This window comes from Thermobia domestica, chromosome 4 (assembly GCF_964235325.1).
Source record: "Thermobia domestica chromosome 4, izTheDome1.hap1.1, whole genome shotgun sequence".
NCBI lineage: Eukaryota > Metazoa > Arthropoda > Insecta > Zygentoma > Lepismatidae > Thermobia > Thermobia domestica.
In genome coordinates this window covers 264,514,523-264,528,881 of record NC_137457.1, presented here as the reverse complement: position 1 = coordinate 264,528,881, position 14,359 = coordinate 264,514,523, and the positions used below count along the sequence as shown (strand labels likewise).

General features: G+C 35.0%; 1 protein-coding gene across 3 annotated transcripts in view; it reads right to left on the bottom strand.

Moving 5' to 3' along the window:
* Window positions 1-230: 230 nt before the first annotated feature.
* Cog3 (conserved oligomeric Golgi complex subunit 3) overlaps window positions 231-14,359 on the bottom strand; it is an 81,665-nt gene continuing 67,536 nt past the window's right edge. For 2 of the 3 annotated variants that reach the window (XM_081755871.1, XM_081755872.1), the window contains exons 14-15: window positions 12,227-12,436; window positions 231-10,483 (exon numbers count right to left, since the gene is read on the bottom strand). In XM_081755871.1, the coding sequence (XP_081611997.1) occupies window positions 10,316-10,483; window positions 12,227-12,436 (378 nt within the window). In that variant the 3' untranslated portion in view covers window positions 231-10,315. The remainder of the gene's footprint in view (window positions 10,484-12,226; window positions 12,437-14,359) is intronic. The other variant, XR_014131233.1, reaches the window with a different exon arrangement.

The following is a 14,359-nucleotide window of genomic DNA, read 5'->3' as shown; positions in this document are numbered from 1 at the left end:
ATGCATTGTAGTATTATCAGTGTCGCTTTTTTTTTTCCAGAGTATATAGCAGAAGACAATACACTGACAAAGAGCCCAGTGATGTCCTGAAACAGCTTGTTTTGATATATGTTTTCAAGACGCGAAGTTTTTCTCCTCTAAATACTGGCTATCACCCCTATATTATTCCTAGAACTGCTTACACAAGCGCCGAAGTAGAATATAGTTCCAGAAAAGAAAAAAAAAACAACTCAAGGTGAACGCAATATATATTGTAACATTTTTGGCTGCATATATTATATATACATTTCCGTTTATATACAAAACCAGACTATAAAACAAGTTTTAATATTTTCTTTCCTTATTTAAGATAATACACTATTTACAATACTGATAAAATATCAACACTATACAGGATTTATCACAGACAATTTTAATGCTGATTTCATTACATATACATAACCAAAGCAACTTCTTTCATACAAGAATAAAATAAAATTTTCACTTCCTTAGAAATACATACTTCTGGTGTCATTAGAAATTCAGGCACTAGCATTAGTGTAGTGTAATCCATTCTACAAACACAGTTTCACATACTTATGTACACACAAATACATACCGATACGCGATAACTATTATGCGTCTTAACCAATTGGGAGGAGAATAAATACTTTACAGAAATTCTAATCAATAGAATACATCAATCAATGACGTCAGAAAGACTATTAAGCACAGTATATTACTTTTGAATTAAGAGGTAACAATGTTTATTTAAGAAGAGAGTTGTAATGTCCTGAGCTATTCATATTCAATTTGTATCGCTTACCCCTATCAGTAAGTTTTAAAAAATATCGTTCTCTAATACTTCACAACAAAGTCGTGTCGAGCCCTTTTTATTATTAAGAAAAATATGCAGTTTTCACTCAATAAACATACATACACATATAAATAAACACTTCCAAGCTCTTGACGTTAAATTCGACCCTTTGGCAAGTGACTTTTCTGAAACAAACCAAAACAAGTTCTTACTTACAAAGTTCATGTATTTAATAAAAAAACCAACAATCTCCACTCTACTTCGTCAGTCTTTCTGGTGTGAATCACAACATAAATATGGGAAAAATAAATTATGAATTACAGATTACAAAATATAATTATGGCCTAGTGTAGGAGTGAAGAGTCTGATCTGCATTTTCCCTTGAATTGCAAGGGTTTATTTCAAAATATTGTAAGTTTTGCATATTACCACAGCACAATGAATCATACTTTATACTGTTTTTTCTGTCAGCATTTTACAAGACAACAAATTTCCACAATTAAAGAACGTGTTAGTATTATCATTTTATTGAATTACAAAGTATAATTCTGCTCTCTTAAGACAAAAAGCAGTAACGATTTTTATAAAAATTTCAATAAAACGGTTAAAACGTGTTTCTTTTTGAATATACCTCTGGATTTACGACTGTTGTAATCATCCTACTAATCTAAAATTACCAACTTACATAAAATCCCCTGAACAAAAATAAGTGACTGGGGAGGCAGATCAAACCCAAGCCGCCATTAATGCTTGTATGGAGTTAAACGTCTCTTACCAGCACCGAAGCTGATTAAGACGAGTACTGTTTAAAGTGGGATCCAAACCTCGACTGGGCTTGTTCCGAAGTAACTAACCCTAACGAAAGTCGAACTTGGAACCACGGCCAAAATTATGTCTTGCCAAGTCAACGTCCTAAGAGAAGATGTACTAATGAATTGATTCCCTTTCTTCTCAATATATTCAATGTGTGTTAATTCATATATACTTGACATATATAAACACAACAAATGTAATTTTTGGTACAGTCTATGTAGTTTGATTAGTTGAACGTGAAAAACCATCTCGAGTAGGGCTGCCAATTTTTTTTTTTTTTTTTTTTTTTTTTTTTAAAGTAAAAATTACGAAGATTTTGTTAGACCTTAAGGTTATTACGAACGACTAAAAGTGTTTAGATCTAGTACATTTTATTACACAAAATAGCTATAAAATGATTCAAAGTACAGAGGTTCTTATTTAAAACTGTATTTATTTGCGCGTCTTTGGTAGTAGCTTGAACTTTGGAACTTTTCCTTACATATCTACAAAGTTTCTGCAAGTGTAGTCAATCCTCATAGTGATTTGTAAGTCTAAAGTATATCGGCTTCTATCATTACATCATTTGGTATTCTAATGAGAAAAAAACGCGTTCTACGCAAGCATTAGATGTTCGAATACGTACTCGTAACAAAACCAATAATTTAGTTTAACTCCTGAGCATTTTTTTTTTTTTTTTTTTTTTTTTTTTTTTAAATCACTACAGATACCCATTCTTCCACAGCGGAAATTTTCTCTTGGGGAACAAAATTTGACAAAAATTATCTTTTTTTTATGTCAAGAACAAGATGTATAAGAATCGATAGTGCAAGTGCAGTGACCTCAACATTAAAATATCCTCAATAAGCAAGAATTACACGAACATTTTACTCTAAAAATACATGGCAGCGGGAGATGAGACCTCCAGGACTAAATCAAATCGAAAGGAAGTTCCAAAATTTTTTTGTGCCAAATACAAGGTAGTTGGTAACCCTACTCACGAGTGAGAAAGTATGACTCGTATAGAGGAGATTGCAACACTTGTCCGCCGTTGACTAAATATCGGTGGAGAAACATGTCAAACAACTTGAATATACAAGGAAGTATTAGTTACCAGCATTAGTGCTTCAATATGTCAAGCCGGTGACACGGGTTCGCAGCTCCTTTCTTGAATTTTTAGTGTCTACATCTGTACACTATTTGATATCAAAACAATGGTTAATTTCTCCATTTGTCAACTTGTTATAAAGTTCAGCTTTCAGTGAGCACATAAATTATAATTTCGATAGACCATATGTTTCACACCCAGCTTACAAAACAAGGGAAAGTTTAAATATTTTTGGCTAAATTTAATCTATATTGTTCTGAAACACTAATGGACACTGCTGCTCCCTTGTATCTAAGTGGTTAGTGCATGTAAATTTAGTCCTGTTATCTTAGATTTAATTACCGAAGCGGAAATTAATTTCTGAGGCAACTGGAAAATACTTAAATTAACAATTATTGAACTTCGATTTAAAAAAAAAAAAAAAAAAAAAAAAAAAAAAAAAAAAAAAAAAAAAAAAAAAAAAAACCGACTGTGATGTTAATTGATGTGCTGATCTCATGTTATTCAACTAAAAATACATGGCTGGCCTAACGCCAGATGGATTAATTTTAGCTTTAAGAGTATCCTAGTGGTTAAGTGGTTAGTATTTCGCATCTCAGTGCAGGAGATCCTGATTTGACTCCCGCTGGGAGTACCCCATTACATCCTACGTAGAACTGTACGATTACGTCTCATATTGACTTCATGGTGAAAGGAATGTTGGAACACAGAACAAACACACAAATAGAGTACACAATTCTTAACTCATTTTACTCTTTGATGCTACAACAAAACAACAAATGAAGGGCATATACAAAATTAAAAACTTTAGTGAATATCGAAGTAAAATTGGGGAAACTCATGGAATTGAAGATTTTATAATGAAATTACGAACTTACGGGGGTTAAAAAAGAATTTCTGATATTCTTACCTAAGTTGGCGAAATACTTCATTTTACTATAGATTCGTAAGAGAAACAAATATAACTCGCGGCTAACGTTCTCAGTAAACACCATAATCATTCAAACATTTCACTTTAGATTCATAAATATTAAATATTAACATTAATGCATAAAAACTTAGTTTAATTGAAGATAAGATCTTTTCACTTAGCAAGGTAGAACAATACTACTATTTATTTATTTATTTATTTTTCGCAGGTCAATCAGTTTTTATTTTTTGAAGATTATAAGTACAAAAGTATGTAAATGAAATCTGAGTTTTACGTCCCACGAATATGTCGACGAGGCTAAAGGACACGGTGATGATGAGAAATGAAGGAGATGGTGAAATAAAGAAAGTGGGAGGAAACTGAAAAACCCAAGAAAATCCCCACACACAGTTTGTCTACAACAAAGTTCACTTGGCGCGAGCTGGGATTGAACCAAGGACCCCATGCATCAGAGGTGAACGCTCTACCACTAAGCCACCACGACCCTTACAAAAGTACGTGTATATATTAAAATTCTATGGGAAAATGCTGCAGGTTATTCTGACAATGTCTATTACAGCTTATTCCTTTGCTCTTTCTGAAGTTCAAAATTAAAAATCAGCTAGTCTAGGACATTTTCTATGGAACTATTCGGAATTTAGTATGGCATAAGAAAACAATAAAAATATTCAGTAGTGTGGACGATGCCACGCATCAAATTAATGTAATCAAGTACGCTAACCATATACTATAATTTATGAAAAGAATATCGCTTAGGACCGATTTTTTTTTTTTTTTTTTGGTCATTTTCTCAATGGAAAGTCTTCATTATAAATCTAAGAGTGAGATCAAGACGATTCGAGTATTTTCGAACCCAGTTACATCTGATAGATAGAGAATGGCTCTCGAATACGCTCGTAAACGTCTTAACCCAGGATTCTCAACTTATAAGTTGGAGTCCACTCATGTGGTCTAAACAAGCCTTTGATCGGCCACCAAGCTTTCATATCGGATGGTACACACAGTTCCATGGGAGAATCACAAATACTGTATTTTATGTAATTTAATAATAATATATACATATAAATTCGCGTGCTCTTCTCCTACAATTCGAACTGATGTAGCAATCTGCAAACTAGCGTCTACGTAAAGAATATGCGAGAAAATGAAACAAACGGAAATCCGACAAGATAAGATCGGGCTGTATGGTTGATGTGGTAGATCTTCAAAGTCTTTCAATTTCTGGAGGTTTTAAAAGAGAGAGAGAGAGAGAGAGAGAGAGAGAGAGAGAGAGAGAAATCGGAACCGATGGCAAAAAGTGTTACTGATCTGAAGAACACCTACTTTCTGTTCATCAATGCCGGGTACTTTTCGCCGCATAGTATCAGACACGTAGTAGCTGTTTCACGTAAAGATTTCCTCCGACAGCGCCCTTCTTTCTGGTACAAACCTTCACCTTTGTCCCAAATCTGCACTTCTGACCCAGATTATGCTTTTTGCCTAAATCACACGTAAGGAGAACCAGTTTTCACCTACTATCAAAACCCGATGCGAAAATTTATCGCACCAAGAATGAGCAAACAACGATTGAAAGTGGATCATTCGTTGTTCTACCTAATGTGGTATGATATCGTGAGCACCAACCTGTGCCCTCACGGAGAAAAACTTCTTTCGTAAATAAATATCGTACATATTGTGGCAGAGCCTGTATTTTCATGTAACAGAGCCCATATTTAATGATTAATTTTATGTATATTTTGAAATATCAACTTTATTAAAGATTTTAATTTTTGTTTGGTGAAGGAGTAAAAACAAGGAAATAATTTATGTTAATCTAAATAATCTCACTAATGCCATTCTCGCTAAATTTGTACGATTGTATTGTCAGCTTTTTAAAATCATCGAAGCACATTGTTCGCTGTCTGAGAATTCAGGAACTGAATTCTGAAAATGTGTAAGTGAGAGCAATCTATAGAATTTACTATGTTGCATTTGTACAATTATTGTGAACAAGAAAACACATTCATGGGTATGTAGAAATTGTCTAGAATCATGAGACCAGAGCATTCCAAGTATTGCAGTTGTTATTTGCAACAAGGAAGCGACCTCGTTTTCCCGAAGAAAGAAGGGCACACGTGCCTGACGTCAGTTGACACAGTCAAATTCCTTGAGACAAGAGTTGAACAAAAACGGAGGGACGAGAGGTCTCGGGTCTCAGAAAGCGAGACTCAGAGACTGAGACTCAGACGGAGAAAGTCAGACGCAGGAGGACTACTCGGTAGAGGAAACTCAGTAGTACGAATCAGGCTGAGAAGTTGGAGAGAAGTTGAGACTGGAGTCTCAAATAGTTTACGTTTAAGCGAACTAACGTTGGTGTTAGTTATCGAGTACATTGGACGCAGAGCTGAACCAGATCATCGTCACCAATGACTGCAGTAGGGTGTCTAAACCAGTGAGAGATAATCCCGATAAAGATATCAACTTGGCGATATCTCCCATCCAGAGACCAGACCAGGAGAGGACCACCAAGGACCACCAGCTGAAGTAAAACCCGAGGTATGTGTAACCTTAATAACAGTGATCAACCGCTCAATGCTTGGTATGCGTTGCTCTTCTGGCAAATATTCTAGATACCCGTATTTGAACATCACATATTTACACTGCAACACAAGTTATGAGAAATATAACCATCAATCATAAATTCGATATCTGAGTTGTCATTTCTTGGTAATTTCCTGTAAAGACATGGTTGAATCATTAACCTCTCGCTTAGTAATTGTAAACGTTCCCACTCATTCTAGATGGTGAGTGGAAGGTGATCTTCTCAGTTCAACATTTTCATCCCCGTTTTAAAGACACGAACTGAGGAGGCTGTCAATATGTTCTACTATGGCAGACTGAGACTTCCTCACCCTTGTTTCTAGTTTGCGTGTACAGGAGCAGGGATTCGTTGCCTGAGTTACAAATAGGATATTGGCCGTGGAATTTGGTTGCAGACACGGGCGTATCTTCACGCTCGTGTTCTGAATATGAAAGAAGCCATTCTTGTGCTACCCTACCATTCACGATTTCCTCTCATTCCACAGCACGAATTCCCCATGTGACTGCTATTGATTCTTCAGTGATGTAATAACAGTATGTAATCATCAACTTCTCGAGCTTAATGTTTGGCACGACTGCTCACAAAATGGCTTTGCAACACTACTACATTTGTGTCGTCTATAACTGTTCCATACAATCAGAGTTAAAAAAATGAACAAATTTATGAATCACCCTGATATACTTCTGATTTCTTTTTAAACATTTACATTCGGTTTTAAGCGATGACCGCGGAAAAGTTCTGCTAACACGAAAATATTGGATTCAAAGTTTCAATAGAGTTAAGAGATGTTCCAGTTTTTGAAGATACTTTTGAAATGGGATCCTAACTTGATTGTTCATAAAGACTGTTCTATTGATTCCTTTCTTATTTCAAGTGTTTACCAAAACATGTAACTTCTTAAGAGAAAATCAGGTCCAAGCTATTCTCTGGTTAAAGTACAGATGAAGAATAGGTGTAATAATAATGAATAGCAGTGAGAAATATATCTGTAGAGAAAATATGTGATCTTCAAACCGAATAAAAATTACTACAGGATTGTTTTAAACAAATTCAATAAGTCTCTTATTCAGATTTTGATAACGTTAGTTGCTTTAAGCATCATATCAAGACAAAATTTATTCTTTTCTGTTCATTAGTTTTGTATTTTAACCGTTTGAAATTATCTCCCTCCTTCTAAAAAATAAGGAGTCTACAGCAACAAACTTGACGTTTGTTCCGCAATATTTTTATTTTTACACCCTTCTATTTTAATTAAGATTCAATAAAATTCATTACTTTCAATTTCGTGAAAGAAAAAAAAAATGAAATGAAATCTTTGAGTTTTATGTCCCACGCTTAGGTAGGTAGGCTAAAGGAGACTGAGATGATGAGAAACGAATGAAATGATGGAATGAAGAAAGTGGGATGAAACGAGAGAACCCCGAGAAAATCCACGCACACGGTGTTTGTCCACCACAAAATCCACTTTGCGCGAGTTAGGATCGAACCACGGACCCCATGCACTAGAGGTGAACACACTACCACTGAGCCACCGTGGCCTCTTTCAATTTCACAACAATAATTTTGAACTTTGAGAATAATTTGATTTAAGCATTAACCCGTTCAAGAGTTTAATAAACATTTTGCTTTGAAGGTACCGCACCTTTCTCTCATTTGATATACAAATTAATTCCTGTCTGGTTTTTAATTAGAAATGAAATATTTAAGTTTTACGTCCCACGGATATGCCGGTTAGGCTAGAGACGGTGATGATGAGAGATGAGTGAAATGGTGGAATGAAGAAAGTGGGAAGAAACGGGAGAACCCCGAGAAAAACCACGAGCACGGTGTTTGTCCATCACAAAGTCCACACGGCGCGAGTTGGGATCGAACCAGGGACCCCAAGCACCGGAGGTGAACGCGGTTTTTAATTAGAACTTATCAATATACTATGATAAAAAGTTTCGTTAAGTCTTAGAAGGATTCTGAGTTCAAAAATAGTTGAAGCCTCTAGATCAGTAAGGCAAAACACGAGACTAAGAAGCTAACCAAAATCATATTTTTTAATTAAGCTTTGGAAAGACGCTTTTAAAGAATTTCATTTCACGCTAATTGTACTATGTGAAGAATAATAAAACTTTTTTTTTTCTTTCTTTCTTGCCTAATTTATGGCTTGATCGACATTTCAACTATTTATTTTGCTGTGACTTCCCTCCGAATAAAATATTTTACTTACAACTCAGTGCGAGTTCATATAATATTTTCGGTTCCTTTGCTTTTGTAGATAGTTCATACTTTCATTTGTGAAGGAGAAAAATTCCTTACCTTTTCAACGTTTTTCAGGCCACGGTTCACCAATTTCCGGGTCTACATAATGCAAAAAAAGTTTCCCGATCTGGGGGTTTCTCATCTACTATGCATTTAGAGTTCTGAGCTTTTGGCATCTATTGCCATTTAGCCCGTCAGTATGAGGGATGACGTCCCTCGGCGAGCACACTATCCGGGAAAAGGGAAGTGAAAAAGCGGCCTATAAGTTAGGTACCACCCGGCATTTGCCTGGTATGAAAAGAGGAAAATCCAGGAAAACTTCATTCAGATGGCTTGCCTGAAGAAACTTTTTTACACTTTTTCGACCGAGTTCTCCCACCGGGAATCGAACCCGGGATCTCTACTATGCATGTATATATATCGTGTGTGTGTGTGTGTGTGTGTGTAGGGAAAGTTTTGTAAAACTAATTTATTTTATAAAATATTCCCTAGCAAACAGCCAGGTGCGACACGAAAAATGGGTTCTGAGAACTAAAAACGTACTTAAAATTTCCTGGCTTTTCCAGGTATTTTTAGCTTTGTATGAAATTCCTTGGTATTTCCAGAGATTGTTTACAAGTACTTTGAACTCCTTGAGTTTTCTAGGTCGGTAGGAATATTGTTATATTATTGGACAAATTATTTTAACTTAATACTTCGGCGTGTTCCTAATATAATCACACTGAATAGGTAAGTTCAAAGAATTGTTCCGAACATACATAAAGTTTTGTGTTTTTCGCAATGCTATTCTTCAACAATTTACACTTAGATTTAGAAGCAGTTAGCGGTATTTCGTATTTAAGAAATTGAGAAGGTACTTCATATATCTCACTGGATCGATCATTCCAAATAAATTTGCTTCATTATGTCTAAATGGAAAATATCCCCTTTTAATAATGATCGATTCAATTAACAGCATTTTTCTTCAGCCTGTACGATATAACTATGGACTTTAATTGAAAAGGCTATTCCTTGTACAGAAATTGATCACAATTTTGGAATTTTGGTGAAAATTTAATAATATAATTCTCACGAGAAACTTTTCAGAACCTTTAAAAAGGTATCACAGTACATTTATCCTTTTCCTTCCTCCCTTCTGTACAATGAATCTCAAGCTCTTCTGTATGCGTCAAACTGGGAACGAATTTTCGTTATAAACTTTTAATTGCTTTCCTTCATATAATTCCCCAGATATTGATATTTTAACATCCGCGTCCCGTCAGAACATATATTAGCAAACCGACGATCGAACTGTTGATGAGCAAATCTTGATTTCTTTTGGTTTTTTGTTCATTCTATATCACTCTTGAGGTTGATCTTACTGGTTAGAATTCTACTTTACATTTGTTTTCGTTTTATACGTACACAAATGATAATACCACTGCAAGATTTTGATGGTAAACTCTACATTCTACGATCTATCCACTGACTGACTTATAGGTACCCCAAAATATCGCGATATGTCGTTGGGATGGTCTGATCTCGAGACTACAATTATGAAGTTTTAAAAGACAGGAATACCTGATTGTACAGTAATTGTAACTCACTGGACAAGCCATTAAAAATCTGACGTCATAACAAAGCAACAAGGCGAAAACATTTCAGGAAAGATTAAATCACAGCTCTGGAGAGACGACCAGTAATTCCACTTTGCAATTAGAGGAGGAAAGTATCACAAACAAAAGGTAAGGTACATTAGAACCATCACATCCTTATCCTCCACAGTATACACACCCTCTTCAAACTTTACTTCTTTCTGCAGGGACTTTGGACGCCACTTCAACTTCATTTTGGTTAACTCAACTAAACACAAAACATTTGCTAAGTCTTTCCGTCTTGAGTGTTCTTCCCGTGTTCCTGCGTGACTAGTGTTGAAGACAAAAGAACTGTAATTTGCTCTGGAGTCGGACAGCCGATCAGAAGCTGTTCATCTACTGTATAATGAGACAAAACTTGCTGTAGCTGTACAAAGCTACCCACAACGTTATTCTGTAAATAAAACGAAAACTAAGATTATTATCCAATTTAAAGAAGAAAAAAGATACAATTTTAAACACGATCAGGTTGGAAGTTCCAATGGACTACTCACCTCAAAAGATCTGAAATCATTACTAACCAATATTTGCACTCATTTTGTCTTTGACACTATTTCTTAATGACTCGATGCGAAATACTGAGGTTTACCTTTAAGACCATCAGAAGACATTATGTCCAGGTTGGAGGAGAAGGAGAATGGTAATTGATTGCTAGCAAAGACGATGCAGATGGTGAACTTCGGTTTCAGATCCTTTATGAAAATTTTAGGCTTAACTCTACCAATCATAATAGTCAACCGTAAAAGGGCAAATTTAAATACTAATATCTAAAATCTACCTCACTTATTGACTGAGATCTGAAGAAATTTTCCAGCTTTCGATTAGACAGAATCGAAAGTTGGTATGTGTTTAAACTGAAGCCTATTTAATGCACCTAATTTTAGCAACCCGCAGTACATCTCAAGGTAAACAGTGCCAGAAGTAGCTCGTGAAGGAAGTCACACCGGTAACAATCAAAGTTTCATGGATTCAAATAAGAAAACTTACCTAATGCACTAATTATTGTAAACAAAAATTAGCACATTAGGTGAATTTTCTTCCCTCATTTTTCATCCATAATACTTCAATTTTTAATGGGTCATTTCCCTCAAAAGTGGAGATGCAAAGAAGTGGCTTTTTGAGATGGGTTTCTTTCCCATAAAAATGAAGCTTCTTTGAAAGAAAAAAATCGCTTTCCTGGCCTTTTGATTTTTCATTCAAGTCTCACCATTGTTTTCTTGTAATGGGCTCTACAATTAAAAGAAAAAAGTGCCTTAACGTATAGCATTTATGAAATTCCCTGATTATGATATTTCATAGTGAAATTTTCTGGTTATGATATTTCATAGTGAGTGAGTTCTATATATAAACCCGGGACTAGCAATCTTCATTGGTTTTCAAACCGGCATTGTACTAGCTGTCAAATGTAAGTTATGCAACCCAATATATCACAGTGCAATTTAGATTGCTTAAGCACCTTATCAAGTGCCTGAAAGTTTTACCAAAATTCAAACTTGCAGGTAAGGAAAAAGTACATAAACGACGAAACAGATAACAGACAAAAAAATTTTGCTTTTCACAAGACAGCGCCGCACTGCACTTTGAGCACACTGTGCGTGATTACCTCAAGGTACCGTTCCCAGGAAGCTGGAAGAACGAGGCTCACCACGGTTCTGGGTAACACACTAGCCTGATCTAACGCCTTTGGCCTTCTTTGTATGAGGTCAGATCAAGAGTCAGGTGTACAAGGTGAAGATTAAGAGATTTAGCGCAACATATTTCGGCAACACTGAGTACAATTACCCCAACAATGCTGCACTGTGTTCAGGTACAACGGGGAAAGATGGCAGCTCTGCTTAGATATGAACAGCTATCATGTCGAACTGTTGTGATTTCTTTCACTTACGGTATCTTTGATATTATAAACCCTTCACCTCAATTCAAATGCCATTTCCAAGAAATGGTTAGGAACTTCTCGGGCACCCTGTATATTCAATTAATTTTTTAGAGGTTAAGTTTTTCCCAAAATTCTATACACGTAACTACATTATCTAAACCCTTCCACAAATATGTTTCATATTAAATACTACTCGAAACTTGGGCGTTATCTTCACTGTATGTAAACGATAGTAGTGACATGTAGCATAACTATACTCACTTTGATTGGCCGGAAAAGAATAAACTCCGTTTCCTTATTGGCTAAGTACAATTGCATACTCCTTTGTATCACAGGAAGTTTATTTTTGATGTGTTTCTGGGTTTCATTGACAACTTCTGCCACTTTCTCTGGATTGGCGAAAGGTTGGTTCCTTAATGAAACATTGGTAGATGCAGTATTATCACTGGCCATTTTAATTATCACCTGAGCCTGTAAACAACATTGGAAAAAATGTTAGAACAAACTGGCACAGGAGAGTATATATATATATAAAAACTACTATAGCTACAAAAGAATATTACACTCTTGATAAGGATAGTTGTAATACAAATGGATAGTAAGTGTTTGGCCATTTAGAAGGTGTCTTTAAAGAGTGAGGTAATCGGATTTTCAAGAGTGGGTTGTTGTTGAAAGCAATTACAAGCACGGTTGGATGGGCACGCAACAAAAGTATGAGTTTGTGACATATATACAAGAAATGTGTAAAAATATGTGAAAGTAATTCTGTTATTAAGAAAGATCACAGCATTAAGCTTAAAGGTTATTCTCTCTTCTCATATTGGAACTAAGGCATTTCATATTATACTCTGTAAAGAAATCCCCATTTTACTAACCATTTATACGTATAATCTAGCCTAGCTTATTAATATTTAGTCAACGATTTTACCTGATGTTTGCAATAATTATACTTTTATTCTGCATTTCTTAAATGTATTTCTTGTTATTTTCCCGGGTGAACCGAAGGCCGCAGAAAAATGAGTCAAAAGCCGCGAGTTTTACATACCTGTTCTAAACTAGAAATACCAACCACTGAACAAAGCAATGTTCATTAATAATAATAATAATAATAATAATAATAATAATAATAATAATAATAATAATAATAATAATAATAATTGTGTAACAGTTTCGCCAACTAAAATAAACATATTGGCTTCATCAAACACTGTAAAAATTCTAGCCATTTAATCGACTAATAGAAGTGTTTTAATCAAAAGTAAAGTATGTATGTGAAAAATAGAATTTTAGTTTGTCACCACTTACGGCACTTCAACATAGCGGAAAATCTAATGAAAGCATTATGTTATTCAAGTATATCAGCACTTTTGATTATCTCAACTTTGTAGTCGTAGAGTACATCTACACCAATCTGAAGTGATCTGAGTAGTTCTAATAAAGTTCTGTGAATGTTTAAATATTTAGAAGTGCAGCTTTTGTTACGGATCCCAGTAAGTAATTTTATTTCTTGAAGAAAGGTTTTTGTCTGATATACCATACAGATTGATGTCATTAGATGTGATTAGGGGTTGTAGCTAACGCTTTTAAGAAAACGCCGCTTAAGATGATGGGAACATCCATTAAAATTTTGCGGCATGATTGATGTATGCCGAGGTTAGTCTAAGTTAATAATTGTAGTCATTTGTTGATTATTGTAGCCATCGGAAGTAGCTACCAGCTTGAACATGCTATTACAATTCTATATATGTTATTTTATACGATACGATTTTTGGGTAAAATAACTGTTGGAAGTACGTTTGAAATATGTCCGATTTGTATCTACTGTAGATAGACTGATTAGTGTCTTTGACTGTACATTTAATTCGACCATGTTTAAATAATTACTCATAGTTTCAGCAAATGTTTTACAAAAAGAATTCAGCAAAGTAACAGTGGACAGCTATTTTTACAATAGTGCTCTTTGTATTTAAAGTAAGCCTTGCAATGACAGCAAAAAGTGAAGAAGTCTAGTCACCTTAATCTACATTGTTCCTTAGAACTAAGGCAGTAGCTGCGAAAAAGGTAAATGATCACGTTTTCGGTAGTTGGTAAGACGTTTGGAAATTTGCGATCACCGATCACTTTGGAAATAATATAATTCCTTTGCTAATGTAATCATAACTTCATCTTAAGATAAATTAAATTACGGGATTTGTGGTCGCAACTTCCAAAAGACTATACACAATAAATCTAATCCAAAAATCCACGGAGTACACAAAGAGTATGTCTGCTCTTTATATTTTGTTCGAAGTAACAAATTTAGACTGAAAACACTTATGCAGCCCTGAGATGAATCTGCACTAAATATTTATTGCCTGGCCCAGAATGAGATCGATAATATTGTCAAGATCCTCA